This window comes from Pan paniscus, chromosome 19, assembly GCF_029289425.2.
Source record: "Pan paniscus chromosome 19, NHGRI_mPanPan1-v2.0_pri, whole genome shotgun sequence".
Classification (NCBI taxonomy): domain Eukaryota; kingdom Metazoa; phylum Chordata; class Mammalia; order Primates; family Hominidae; genus Pan; species Pan paniscus.
Window position 1 is genome coordinate 13,694,444 of NC_073268.2, and position 13,959 is coordinate 13,708,402.

The 13,959-nt window shown below is 51.3% G+C and overlaps 1 protein-coding gene across 8 annotated transcripts in view; it reads left to right on the plus strand.

The window, feature by feature from the left end:
• The window catches only part of WSCD1 (WSC domain containing 1), a 56,124-nt gene that overhangs the window by 12,886 nt on the left and 29,279 nt on the right, over positions 1-13,959 (plus strand). For all 8 annotated transcript variants that reach the window (XM_003810151.7, XM_034941384.4, XM_034941383.4 and 5 more), the window contains exons 3-5: positions 5,966-6,080; positions 8,293-8,477; positions 13,588-13,709. In XM_003810151.7, the coding sequence (XP_003810199.3) occupies positions 5,966-6,080; positions 8,293-8,477; positions 13,588-13,709 (422 nt within the window). The remainder of the gene's footprint in view (positions 1-5,965; positions 6,081-8,292; positions 8,478-13,587; positions 13,710-13,959) is intronic.

The following is a 13,959-nucleotide window of genomic DNA, read 5'->3' on the forward strand; positions in this document are numbered from 1 at the left end:
TGGCAGCTATTATGACTTAATAAAAGCAGCTAATGCATATGGGATTTCCTATGCACCTGTAAGTCTGCTGTTTACAGGTATTATTATTATATCGCAGTTTTGCAGGTAAAGAAACCAAGGCATGGAGAAGTTAAGTCAATTGCCAAGGTTATTCTCTTAGTGTGGGTTCCCTAGAAGCAAACCCTGAAACCAGGATTCACATGCATCCAGTATATTTGGGATGTGATCCCAGGGAACACTAGTGGGGGCGCGGGAAGTGGGACAGGGAAGGGAAGGCAGCCAGTGAAGAGTGTGTTATCAAGCAGGTTACAAATGGGCAACCAGACTTCATCTGGCTGGAGGCTCAGTACCAGAGCAGAATACACATCTCAAAGGACCCGCTGGAAGTGGCAGGCCTGGGAGACATGGAAGGGACACGGCAGGGTCTACCATCGTCACACTGCTGGATGCCAGTGTGGAGACAGTCTGGCTCCGGGTTGGAGCTATTTATGCTGAATTATGCAGACTCTCTCTGCAGGGCGCAGCAAATGTGCCTGGTGCTTGGGGAGCTCCCAGTAAGCGTGGAAGTTGTAGTTGGAGGGTGACTGAGCTCAGTCAGCTTCTCAGCATCCCTGTCACCACCTCACTGGGCCCTGCACCCAAAGTCAGAAGAGGAACTGCTCTCTGGACTGTAATAAGTGTGTTCAGAGCACAGTGTACCACGTGGCAGAATATAAAAGGAGATGAGGCAGGAGGAGCACTGGGGCCTGGGTTAGGGAGGGCCACTAGTGCCAGGCCTAGGAGTTTGGCTTTCTTTTGATCATGACGAGAAGGTTCTGTGGAAGAGAACGGAGCCCAAGCTGTCCTTACTTTAGGAGACTGACTGGTAGCTCAGCCAAATAAAGACTGGAGGGCTGTGGGTTCATGTCGCTGTGGAAGGAAGTTCCTTCAGAAATCATTCAGGCCATCGCACTTGCTGTAGGATTTCTCAGCAAGGCTCGTGTGTCAGAAGGGAGGGAGGAATGAGGAGCTGACGCTTCAGCTCATTTGACACAGGCATGATTTCTGCAAACTCTCCGCAACACACCAAGAGACTGGGTCTCTGTGCAGGTTTTATCAGTGAAACTTCTTTGGACTAAAGTATACGTGACCGGCAGGAGTCAACGTTACTTGAGAGGAAGCCATGTAAAATGCACACGTTTTAAAAATAGACCTGTGTATTGCCACTTATTGGGCATGTGACCTTGGGCATAGTGGGCTCAGTTCCTCTCTTCATTGCCTTCATTCCACGCCTACTGATGAGCCACCAAATGAGTCTTCCGTGTGCACCTCACTGTGCCCTGGAGGAGCTCAGTCTGGTGATAGAGTCAGACATGCACCCAAATTATTTCTACAAAGCACGGCCGAGGTCTGCTAGAGGCACGTGCGAAGTGGGCTGTGGACTCAGTGAGAAGTGACCTTTATAACTGACCAGCAGCCTCCCAAAGTGCTAGGATTACAGGCGTGAGCCACCACGCCCAGCCGAGGCAGGCGGATCACCTGAGACTAGGAGTTTGAGACCAGCCTGGCCAACATGGTGAAACCCTGTCTCTACTAAAAATACAAAAATTAGCCAGGCGTGGTGGCACGTGCCTGTAATTCCAGCTACTTGGGAGGCTGAGGCAGGAGAATCGCTTGAACCCGGGAGGCAGAGGTTGCAGTGAGCCGAGATCGCGCCACTGCACTCCAGCCTGGGCGACAGAGCAAGACCCTGTCGCAAAAAATATATATAATAATAATAAAAATAAAAATAGAAGTGACCAGCAGAGGGGAGGGCTCAGCCCTGAGTGCAGAGTGTATATGTCTCAGGGAAGCAGTGAGCCCCCCTTTACTTTAAGTTACCCCTAATGACTTACAGAAGTGATGGAAGGGGCTCTAGCAAAAGCTAGAGAGATTTTGGCTAGATATAAGCAGGACTGATATCCAAATTTATATACCACTATGGTCTTATCAGTTGTTACAATAATTGCAATACTTCCAGGTTGGCTGGTGAATGGTTCCTGCCCTGGGCCGCTGGGGTGCCGTCTACACTCCGGCTGCCTCCCCAGTGGCCCCCAGACCTCCCCCTTATCCAGCAAAGAGAGGGTTAATGTGATTCCAGTGCCAAATGGTGGCAATTCTGAATGGTCAGTGCCCTCCGTAGGTTGTCAAGTATTGTGAATGTGTGCCAGGACTGAAGGAAGAATTTGCTCTCCTTTGAACAGCAAAAGAACCGAGTCTGGGGGGGCTGTGCTCTGATGGTCATCAGAGAATGGGGGAAGGCAGGGTGCTGGCCTGCAATCCCTCTGGGCCCCTTCCTGTCGTGGGGCTCCATGGGCCAAGCACAGGCAGTCCGGCCTCACTGGTGGAGAGTAGCCCGCAGCCCAGCCCTCGGGACAGCTGCTGGGGCCTCAAACAAAGCGGGTGTCTCTTTGTGGCCCGGGCAGCCCGCCATCCTCCTGAAAGGGGATCCTGTAAGGCGCGGAAGCTGCAGGAGGCTCCATCAATCACTGAGCATTTCATTATACCTTGGACAACATCCATAATGGAATAAAATGTCAGTAAGTTTACTAGGGGAAAAATAGTAACTTCTCCATAGCCAGTTTGTTTTTTATTGATAGTAATTTCCAAAGACATTCCAATATCTTCAAAGCCGTCGTTACTAGCCTCACGGTATGTCCATTTTGATGTGCAAATGAACAGATGCAGACTCACAGACAATAATGCAATGCCTCCATTTCAGCTGAAAGGAATAAATCCGCCTCAGAATGGGTCCCAGTGTATCCCTCGGAAGTTCTTTCTTTCCTGAACATTCTCGCCTCTGTCGGGGAGTTAGAAAAGCTGTTCATTCTGCGTCCAGATAAAAGAGCTTGCCTCCTCTTTTATCCCCGTCGCACACTGAGACGGGGCCAGCCAGGCCCGGGCTCGCCCTCCACGCCGGTGAGCTCCATCAAATGGCCGGCTGGTCACAGGTGGGCCACTCCCTGTTTCCAGAAGAACCAGAGCCTGACTGCTTGAAACAATTTTTTTTCTCTCTTTTATTAACGTATTAATTATTCAGCTAATATTTACTGATCCATCCATCACACGTCCCAGGTTAGAGTGTAGGATCAGAATAATAATGGCTGTTATTTATTTGGACATCTGTTATGTGCCAAGCATTGTATTGTATAGACATACGTCTGTTATCTCATTTAATTTAATCTTCAAACCGCCTTATGATGTAAATGCCGCTATCACTGTTTTAATGATGAAGAATTTGAGTTTCTGGGAAGAAAAGTAATTTAAATGTTTTCATTATTAATAACAATATATTAACAGTAAAAACAATCGCTGCTGAGTAATTACTGCATGCCAAGCCTTGTATTAGACATTTTACATGTGTTACCTTATGGAATTTTCACAACTGCCTCATGGAATTGGAACCATATCCCCATTTTATAGATGGGGAAGTTGAGGCTCAGAGAGAGGCAGCTGCACATCCCAGGTTGCACAGCCAGATAGTGGTGGAGCCTATTCCCAAAGGCTGTTTCCATCCACTTCCCCAGAAGCATGTACAGCCTGGGAAGCACGTACAGCCACGTGCAGTCTCAGTCTGGGAAGGTCTTGAGCCCAAGCACCTTGAAAACCTTGTGGTTAATTTCCCATCTACAATGATAAATGTTTAATAATCCTGAGCTTATGCTTTGGCTGTTTAATTGAAAGCTGAAATGGAACTTCTTTGCTGAGCAACCCATCAGAAATTTCTCAAATATTAGTTTTCTTTTGCTAAGTAGGCAGGCAGAGGATAAGGATCCATTCTCACTGACCCGGGTGAAAGCTCTGTGCAGTGGTCCGTGCTGGTGGCGGTGGACCTGAGACTTACAGAAGTAGAGAGATGCAGGTGGGACTGGATGTCTGGGCAGTGGAGGGCAGTAGCATGTGCCTGTGGGTGTGGCCATGGGTGCTGATGGGCGTCCCCAGATGAAGGTGACCTCAAGAGGCTCAAGAGCCTGGCAGGGAGCCAGACCCTTTGGCAAACACTGGAGAAGGTGGCCGTTGTTCCCTCCTCAGCCCTGGGGTTCTGTGGTCCGAGGGGCTCCTGGGTCCCTTGGGTCTTGGTGTGGTGGGGAGTCCTGTCTCCTGCCATCTTGCTTGTTCTCCTCTGCTTTGCCTTAACCTAGGGCCCTGGATATTGCACCTTGGTGCAGTCAGTAAGACCGTCCTGACTTTATATATATATATATATATATATATACACACACATATATATACTTATGTACTTCGTGCATTACTGCTAGTCCCCATGGATAATAAATCGTACTATAATTGTTCATTCATATATACATATTCAGACAGAGTCTTGCTCTGTCACCCAGGCTGGAGTGCAGTGGCATGATCCCAGCTCACTGCAACCTCCACCTCCTAGGTTCAAGTGATTCTCCTGCCTCAGCCTCTGGAGTAGCTGGGATTACAGGTGTGTGCTACCACATCCAGCTAATTTTTGGTATGTATATATTTTTTGTGTTTTTAGTAGGGACGGGGTTTCACCATGTTGACCAGGCTGGTCTCGAACTCCTGATCTCAAGTGATCCACCCGCCCCGGCCTCCCAAAGTGCTGGCATTATAGGTATGAGCCACAGCACCTGGCCCCCTTCTTTGTATTTAGGCTTCTCTGCTAAGTACAAAGAAAAGTCACTCCCCGATTCAGGCCCAGAAATGGGTGGTTGGCAGACTTCCTCCCCTAGGCCACTCAGCGGTGGCCCCACTCCCCCAGCCGCTGCCCTGGACCAGGCTCTTGGCAGGAACAGAGACAGTCTCCCCTGCCCTCACGGAGCACCCGGGCCTGTGGACCATCAGGACTTTTCTCCTCACTAAAAAGCCACTTGGGAACCACTGGCAGGCTGCTGGGAGGTCCTGGGCATGTTACTTCCCAGACACAGCCTAATTTCTCTGGAGGCAGTGGTGCGCTCCCCAGGTGACATGGATGAGCGGAACGCGGCCCTTCCTGGGGAGATGTGCAGCGTCTTTATCACAGGTGCCCGATCCAGATCTCGGCGCAGCTATTGTGGGTGTGCGTTCACGGCTTGGGGACTGTGTGACGGCGTGTTTGCAAATACCCGTGCCGCTCCTTCAAAACACTGGTGTGCGTGACATTTACATGCCTACCCGCGTTTGCATCGGGACTGCCATCTCCCAACTTCTCTGTGCATCTCTGGGAGATGTCTCCCTCCCTCGGGGTGGCAGGGCAGGGCTGTGACAGACTCTCACTGGCGCGTGCACGGCTGGCTTCTCACTGCAGCATGAGTGTCCCCAGTATCCCCTTCCAGGGATGTGTGCAGGTGACCAGCCTGGAGAGGCCTCTGCGGTCACTTGGCCCTGTTGTTTCCCACACAGGACACTTGCTCCCATTCTTAACAGACTCTGCGGACACACTCCAGAGATGGGGCCTTACTCCCTCTTGGGACGACAGACTTTATCTTGAGATAGCTTTCCCCATTTGAAAGATCTTCCTTAAATTTGCTAAAATCAAACTTGCCCTAACTGATTTCTTCTCTCTGGCCCCCAAGGAGGCAACGACCCTGTCTCTCAGGGCATTTGCCAAGGTAGAGAGGCCTCTCTGAGCCCAGGGAGGGCAGGGCTAGAGAGGAGGGGTAGAGTCCATGAGAGGTAATCCAGCCTTCCCAACTTCTGAGTTGGGGTAGTGGAAGAAAGCAGTGGTCAGGCCGACGCCTGGCTCCCGGCAGAGCCGTCAGGGTGGACAGTGGGCCATTAAAAAAGAGAAAATGGGCAGGAAACAAACAAGAGGGAGGTGTCAGATGCTCACTTGGCTCAGCACTGAGGGGGAGGGAGGTAGCCTGCAGCACTCATCTCCCGGGTTTCTCTGGGAGTGGCCTTGGCCAGGAAGGCAGAGGTTCCCCTGGCTTTTCCTAAGGGTGGGCCCATGATTCCTGGGCCTCTGGTCTTAGCCATGCTTCCCTTTCTGCAGGCACCTACATTGGATGCTTCAGTGACGATGGCCACGAGAGGACTCTGAAAGGAGCTGTGTTTTATGACTTGAGAAAGATGACTGTCTCCCACTGCCAGGATGCGTGTGCTGAGCGGTGAGTGCTGGGGCCCTGGACTGTTGATTTTAGAGGCAGGAAGGTCCAGGGACAGTTCCAGAATGAGGAGGCATATCAGCTACCAGTTGGCTGTCATAGCATAATTGGAACTCACTGCTCAGATCCCAGTTTTCCAGAAGAAAGAAAGTTTGTTGGCAGATGACCTGGGTGCTGGGAGCTGGGTGCTGGGTGATGGCCTAGGTGCTGAGAGCTGGGTGACCGCCTGGGTGCTGGGAGTTGGGTGATGACCTGGGTGCTGGGAGCTTGGGTGCTTGTGCTGGGTGCAGGGAGATGTGACTTCCAGTCCAACCATAGCAGGGACTCAGCGTGTGACTTTGGTGAGTTCTTTTCCTTCTCTGGGCCTCAGTTTACTTATATATTTTACAATAAGATAAAGGGCTTTAACTGAGATTTCTCTCAGAGGATCTTTCCAGCTCTGGTAGGAAAAGTATTTTCACCTTGTGTCTATAACAAGGTTTACTTTTTCTGATACTTCCAGCTCACCCAGTAGTTGCCAGACACTTGTCATGTGCCAGGGGAATGGTCCCTAATGTCAAGGACCTCACAACTCACTGTGTGTCTGTGTGTGCTGCACACACACACACACATCTGAGAGAGGTGGGTTAAACAGAATCAGACTTCCCTCTTCACTTATTTCTCCCACAGATTTTTTTCACCTTTGTTTTTTTTTTTGAGACGGAGTCTCGCTCTGTTGCCCAGGCAGGAGTGCAGTGGCGCGTTCTCCACTCACTGCAAGCTCCACCTCCTGGGTTCAGGCCATTCTCCTGCCTCAGCCCCCCGAGTAGCTGGGACTACAGGCACCCACCACCACGCCGGGCTAATTTTTTGTATTTTTAGTAGAGATGGGGTTTCACTGTGTTAGCCAGGATGGTCTCAATCTCCTGACCTCATGATCTGCCCGCCTCGGCCTCCCAAAGTACTGGGATTACAGGCATGAGCCACCACACCCGGCCTCACCTTTGTTATGTCACATACATTCTTTCCATAGTCAGCCAGGTAGCAATTAGTTATCCCCATTTTACAGATGGAGAAACTGACGCTGGAGAAAGAAAAGACAAGGTCCTTACATAAACATACGTTATGGTCTAGATAAGGTGGAAACAGGATGATACATTCTCTTTTTAGTCTCCTAATAGATCAGGAAACTGAGACTCAGAGATGGTAAGTCATGTTCAGGGTCTCACCGCCAGGACGTGGTCAAATGGGGACTTGAAGCTTGTGTTTGGATTTTCAGTCTGGGCTTTTCACATCTAAATCCACTGATTTGAAAGTGTTGACTGCTTTCTGTAGCTGAAGTCCTGTGTGATTCATTGAGGGTTCTGTTTCCAACCTTTCTTTACCTACGGTATTACTAGGTCAAAGTAAGTAGAGAAATGGCTGTGGAGATGGGGGCTGTGCAGTAGGGCCCATGTGTAACAAGATGTGACATGTGGCAGGCACTTCAGACCAGCTCACGGCCGCTCACCAGAGTAAGCTGTTAAATTTTTAGAGTTGTTGTGAGCCCATTATAAAACCATTGGGAGCTTAACGTCTTCTATATAGTGGGAGTGTTTACATCACAGAAATTGGCAAACAGTACAAACCAGAGCTCTCCCTGTCGCATACTGAGAACCAGCTTACAGGCACATCACAGATTTCGACCCATTATAACCTGTAACCACGGCACTCTGCAGGGCAGAGCTCGGGGCTGGCAAGAGGGACCAACGGGGCTGGTTCCATTCGTTTATCACAGGAAAGACTGTTGCCTGAACTTAGCCTGGTGGCCCTTGAGTCTGGCTAGAGACTGATTCCTAAGGCCAGCCATAGGCTGATGGCTGTGGCCCCTGCCTGTTCACCTAGACCCAAACTCAGCTTCGAGTCCAGTCCGTTTCCCGACTCCAGACTCAGTTGCCATTGCATGACCCACATAAATCCTCTCCACAGTCTGCCAGGTAGCAATGAGTTATCCCTCTTATACAGATGGAGAATCTGAGGCTGGAGAAAGAAAAGACAAGGTCCTTATGGCACATGTATACATATGTAACTAACCTGCACGTTGTGCACATGTACCCTAAAACTTAAAGTATAATTAAAACAAAAAACAAAAAAAACCATACTTTCTAATCTACATCAAGCTGAAACAGTCTGCAGTTTAGACCCCAGCCCTAGCTCTAGGCCAAGGTCTGGACTCACCCAGGCCGTCTCCCTGCAGGTCCTATGTCTACGCCGGCTTGGAGGCCGGGGCGGAGTGTTACTGCGGGAACCGGCTGCCGGCGATGAGCGTCGGGCTGGAAGAGTGTAACCACGAGTGCAAAGGCGAGAAGGGCTCTGTGTGCGGGGCTGTGGACCGGCTCTCCGTGTACCGTGTGGACGAGCTGCAGCCGGGCTCCAGGAAGCGTGAGTGTGCCAGCCTCTCCCTGAGCTTTGTCCGTCTGTCCCACCCGCTCTGGCTGCCCATCCCCCACAACCTCTCATTCAAACTACCTGGGGCAGAACCTGTGCCAACCTCTGCCCTCCCTTCCCTATTGCCATCACTGGACAGGCTCCTGGCAGGGCGGGGATGGGGCTAGGGTCCATCAAAGGCTTAACTGCTTGAGTTCATGACTGAAGCATACCTTTGCCTGTCCCCTGCAGGAGAGAGAAACTGATTAGGGGGCCTGGGTATGCCTCAGACATGCTGTGTGGCCTCCGGCAGCTCACTGCCCCTCTCTGAGCTACGGTCTATTTTGTAAATTGCAGAGGGAGACCTAAATTTCTTTCTTTTTTTTTAATTTTTATATTTAATTTTTTATTTTTGAGACAGAGTCTCACTCTGTCACCCAGGCCAGGCTAGAGTGCAGTGGCCCAGTCTCGGCTCACTGCAACCTCCACCTCTCCGGTTCAAACAATTCTCCTGCCTCAGCCTCCCGAGGAGCTAGGATTACAGGCACCTGCCACCACACCCGGCTAATGTTTTTTGTATTTTTAGTAGAGACGGGGTTTCACCACATTGGCCAGGCTGGTCTTGAATTACTGACCTCAGGTGATCTGCCTGTCTCAGCCTCCCAAAGTGCTGGGATTACAGGCGTGAGCCACGCACCCAGCCAGGAGACCTAGATTTCTAGCAATGGTGTGAGCCAGATAATCAGAAAATTCCCTAACTATAAAGCACCTAGAAATGCTGCATAAAATTTAGCAAACATTATTGTAAATGCATAGCTGAACTAGCAGAAAAGTAAGGCAATCCCTTGGATCCAAAAATGAAGAAAGAACAAAGACCCACAGTGGAGAGAGTTGGAGATAGGCTGTGTGGCCGTGGGGCTCAGCGGAGGGAAGTCGCCAGGCTGCATGGCCACTCTGTTTGGGTCTTAATGTCCAAGCAGGATAGGGAAGGAGGCCTTGGGCTTCTCAGGGTAAGGAATTGGATTGAAACTTCTGTATACAGTGCGATTCAATTTGACTGAAATGTAAATCAGCGAAAGTTTAGATGAAAAAAAATATATCTCCCACCCATTCAGAGAGTTAGAACAAAGCTTGTCTGTCTTGACCTGAGCTTCAGGTGAAGACAAAAATCTTCCTAAGGATTTGTAACCACAGGCTTGCATTTGTATGCATTTGGGGGTTCAAATTTATATGATCTGCCTGAAAGTTTCAACATAAAAGTTGGCTCTGGGCCACCTGGAGGTTCTGGCAGAGGCAAATGCAGTGTCCCCTTGAGAGCTGTGCCACCAACCCAGGCGTAGGGGTGCCCAGAGGTGAATTCTCACTGAGTGCTGAGCCCGCAGTTCAAAGTGGTAGAACTCAGGAGGAAACAATCAACCAAGCTGACACGTCAGGCAGCAAGATTGGACTCCAAGGAATTTCAGTGCAAACGGCTATCAAGTAGCGATGGCCCTGAAGGGGCCCAGCTCAAAGGAGGAATGGGAAACTCAGGTTTGTCCTCACTGCAAGATGATGAGCACAAATCCGCTTCCTCTAATCACAGAAGGCTCCTTTATAAAATAATAGGGCTGTGCACTGTTGCACATGCTGGGGGCCATTCTTTCATGGTTGGGAGAGGCAGATTGGGAAGGATTCAGAGCCTGGGAGACCACCCCCACCACTGGCAAGGGTAGGACAGTGGTGATGGAGGCAGAGGCACGGCCCAGGGTCCAGGCTCACTGACTCACGGACATGACCGCCCCTGGTCATGCCCTAGTAATAGGGCTCCAGGAGAGCTGACGGATTAGTTCAAGAATGGGGCAGAGCCCAGGTAAAGAGGTATTGGATCAGCCGGGCGCGGTGGCTCACGCCTGTAATCCCAGCACTTTGGGAGGCCAAGGCGGGCAAATCATGAGGTCAGGAGTTCGAGACCAGCCTGACCAACATGGTGAAAACCCGTCTCTACTAAAAATACAAAATTAGCCGGATGTGGTGGCAGGTGCCTGTAATCCTAGCTACTCAGGAGGCTGAGGCAGGAGAATCGCTTGAACCCGGGAGGCGGAGGTTGCAGTGAGCCAAAATCATGCCATTTTACTCTTTTACTCCAGCCTGGGTGACAGAGTGAGACTCTGTCTCCAAAAAAAAAGGTATTGGATCAAAAGCTAAGGCTTCACAGGGGTTCTGGGGAGGGCTGTCCTAGCAGGGAGTGAGTTTTCCAAGCAGCACAGAAGCCGAGCCCTGAGAACCGTGGGTGAACCTAAAGGCCACCCTGGCTGGCAACTGTCTGTGGGGTCACAGTGCCCAGAAGAGCTGCTCCGTGTTTGACCCCAGCTGACCGGGGCTTCTTAGATGCCTCTTGCATTCAGACAGGATGTGTCTGGGAGCTCAGGGGTCCAGATGGGGCAATGGGGACAGGGGCGGAGAAACTGACAACACATCGTTTAGCTGACAGGTTCACTAGTGACACAATGAACTTGACAGTATGTCACCGACACCTACTCTGCCAGGCCCTGACCTCATAGAGGGGTTTGCCATGGCACATGGGCACAGTCCTATCCTGTCACCTGGACATGCAAACGGGCTTCCTGAGGACCAAACTGCTCCACGCTGGCTTCTTGGAGCTTTTATTTCTTTGGTTTCAAACAACATTCCTGCCCCCAAGTAAGACCAATTCTATATGTGGACTCCCGGCGGCCCTCCCAGCCCCATCTGCCTGCTCAGTAATTGATTCTGAAAGGCAGTTGTTTTGCTTTAGGTTGCCCATGGATTAAGAGACAGATGGTCCAATCATTCAAGCCAGCCCTAGATCCGGAGTTGGCTGGACTTGCTGTCATGGTTAGTGTTGAAGATGGTGTCCTAGCTGCCTCTTTGGGCAGGCTGTGGAGTCCCCCGTGAGGTACCTTTGCCTTCCTGCCCCCTTCCTGAGGGGATGAGCTGACAGGATCTCTCTCAAGAGGTGACCAGGTGACCACCATTGTGAGCTGCAGCTTCTGCCAGCAAGGAGCATTCACAAGGAGTAAGACCCATGAATTTGCTCCCCAGGTTGGAATCAGAATGGGTTCTGAGCAAGTCATCAGCGTCTTCGCCTTGGAGGCGTCATTCTGCCAAGTGACCCTCAGGCTCCCACCTAGGGAATGAGGGAGACTGGACTGTACCAGGTGACAACCTGTGTCCTGAGAGTCGCATCAGCGAAGTGTGGAGGCAGCCAGCGCTTCCTTCTTTAGCGGCTCATGGACCACTCACCTGTTGCAGTATATGCAGTGCCTTCCTGCTTTATCTCATTCAGTTCATTCATTCGCTCACCACGTAGTGGGCACCTGCTGTGTGTCAGGATCAGGGCTTGGTGTGGGGAACACAGGGGTCACCCAGGATGTAGCTTCCCCCCAGGAACTGTGTTCTGGAGGCCTCATGGCCCCCTTTTGTCCCTCCCTGTGGCCCAGGGCTCGCTGAAATCTTGATCCCTCCCCCCATCTCTGGATTGTGCCTACCCTGATGACTCTCCCCATTGTCTGTTCTATCCCCGTGGAGCTGGTTGAGGACCAGTGCCCAGTCCATTGAAATGTTTGTTCTTTGGGGCATCAATCATGCCAAAGAACAGGAAAGAGTTTTGTGAGCCCAGCACCTGCCACCACCCTCGACCTTGACACCAAAAGCCAGAGCAGACACACGGTGGTGGGGAGACACGGCCCCATCAGGGGATGTGTGTGGGTATACATTGTTCCTCATGACAACCCTAGGAGCTACGCTGTATGTAGGTGAGGAAATTGAGAGTCTGAGCCCGAGACATGGCAGAGTTGCAGAGCTAGTCACTGGCAGTGCAAGGACTTGAACCTAAGCACTTAAAACCCTAAGCCCTGGTGTTTTCCCCACACTAGGCTGGTGTCTGTGCCCTAATAGGTCGTGCCCTGACACGTGCACCACAGGTGCTGTGGTCAGTTGAGATGGGCTTCCAGATCCAGGGTTTGGTCCTACTTGGCAGATTCTGGCTGGTGAAAGGGTTTCTGTTTGCACCACGTGGTGTGGCAGCTAGAGAGCCAGGGGAGATACTGAGCCCTGGGAGACCCCGTGTAGAGAGGAGCATGGGGTAATAATCAGGATGCCATCTAGAGAAACCCTGATAAGTCTGGAAGAAATACGAGCAGTTGGTGCAAGAACATTCCAGAAAGTTTGTTCAGCTCCAAGGAAGCCAGCTAGGGCACTGGACTTTTCCACCTGGAGGCTCTACAGAGCAGCAGGAGGCTTGGCAGGAGGCTTCTTTGTAACATGGGCTTGAGGAGTGTTCCTAGAAATTGAGTGGGAGTTCAAGATCAGAGAGAGGCAAACCTTGCAAAGAGGCAAAGCAGTGGTATGACTCCAACGGCACAGCAAGAACAAACATGGCCGGGTTTCAGATTTCCATGTCTGCTTTTCTTTTAATGCATCTTCCGGTAGGACATTGAATTTTTCACAATATCAGCCTCTCAGGTCACCTACCATGGGAGGAATCTGGCACCTAGTAAATGCACCATCCAAATTTGTTGAAGGAAGGAAGAAAGGAAGGAAGGAAGGAAGGAAAAGGAAGGAGAAGGAAGGGAGGAAGGAAGGAAGGAAGGTAGGCAGGCAGGCAGGCAGGCAGGCTGGCATTATGGAGAACTGGCAGAAGCAAGAGAGGGAAGGAAGGAAGGAAGAAAGGAAGGAAGGAAGGGAGAGGGAAGGAAGGAAGAAAGGGAGGGAGGGAGGGAATGGAGAACTGGCAGAAGCAAGAGAAGGAAGGAAGGGAGGGAGGGAGGGAGGAAGGAAGGAAGGGAGGAAAGGAGGGAGGGAGGGAGGAAGGAAGGGAGGAAGGAATGACTTATGGAGAACTGGCAGAAGCAAGAGCTGAGCGCTGCAGTTTCAGCCAAGTGGTCCCTTGTAGATGACCCTGGACGGTCAAGGTGCTGATGCCTGGTTTCTCTCAGAAGCTCAGCATGACTATGTCCCGTGCAGGGCCGTTTTCCCTCCCTGATTTGAACTCGCCTCGTAAGTTTATTTATACCTGTCTCAGGACCTAAAGCCAGCATTTTCCCTGGTGACAGGCACCAACAACTGGACACCATCTCTTACCAGAAACCCCTCTCTTTCCCCCCAGGGCGGACCGCCACCTACCGCGGATGCTTCCGACTGCCAGAGAATATCACACATGCCTTCCCCAGCTCCCTGATACAGGCCAATGTGACCGTGGAGACTTGCTCGGGCTTTTGTTCCCAGAAAGTAAGACCAAATGATCATTTCACAACCCTTTCCTTTAAGTGTGTGTGGTGGTCCTGAGAGAGGGGGGCACATGTGCTGGGCTGCGGGTGTCCCCTCTGGCAGTCCAGATGGGAGCAGAGGAAGGGGGCATGGATGGGAGGCAGGCACCGGGTACCACAGAGGGAGCTGGTAGGGAGCCCTTCGCCTCTGTCCACCATGTGAGGCTGGGTGGGGAATTGTCAGCAAGGCTTGTAAAGCCGAAAGGAGAGTG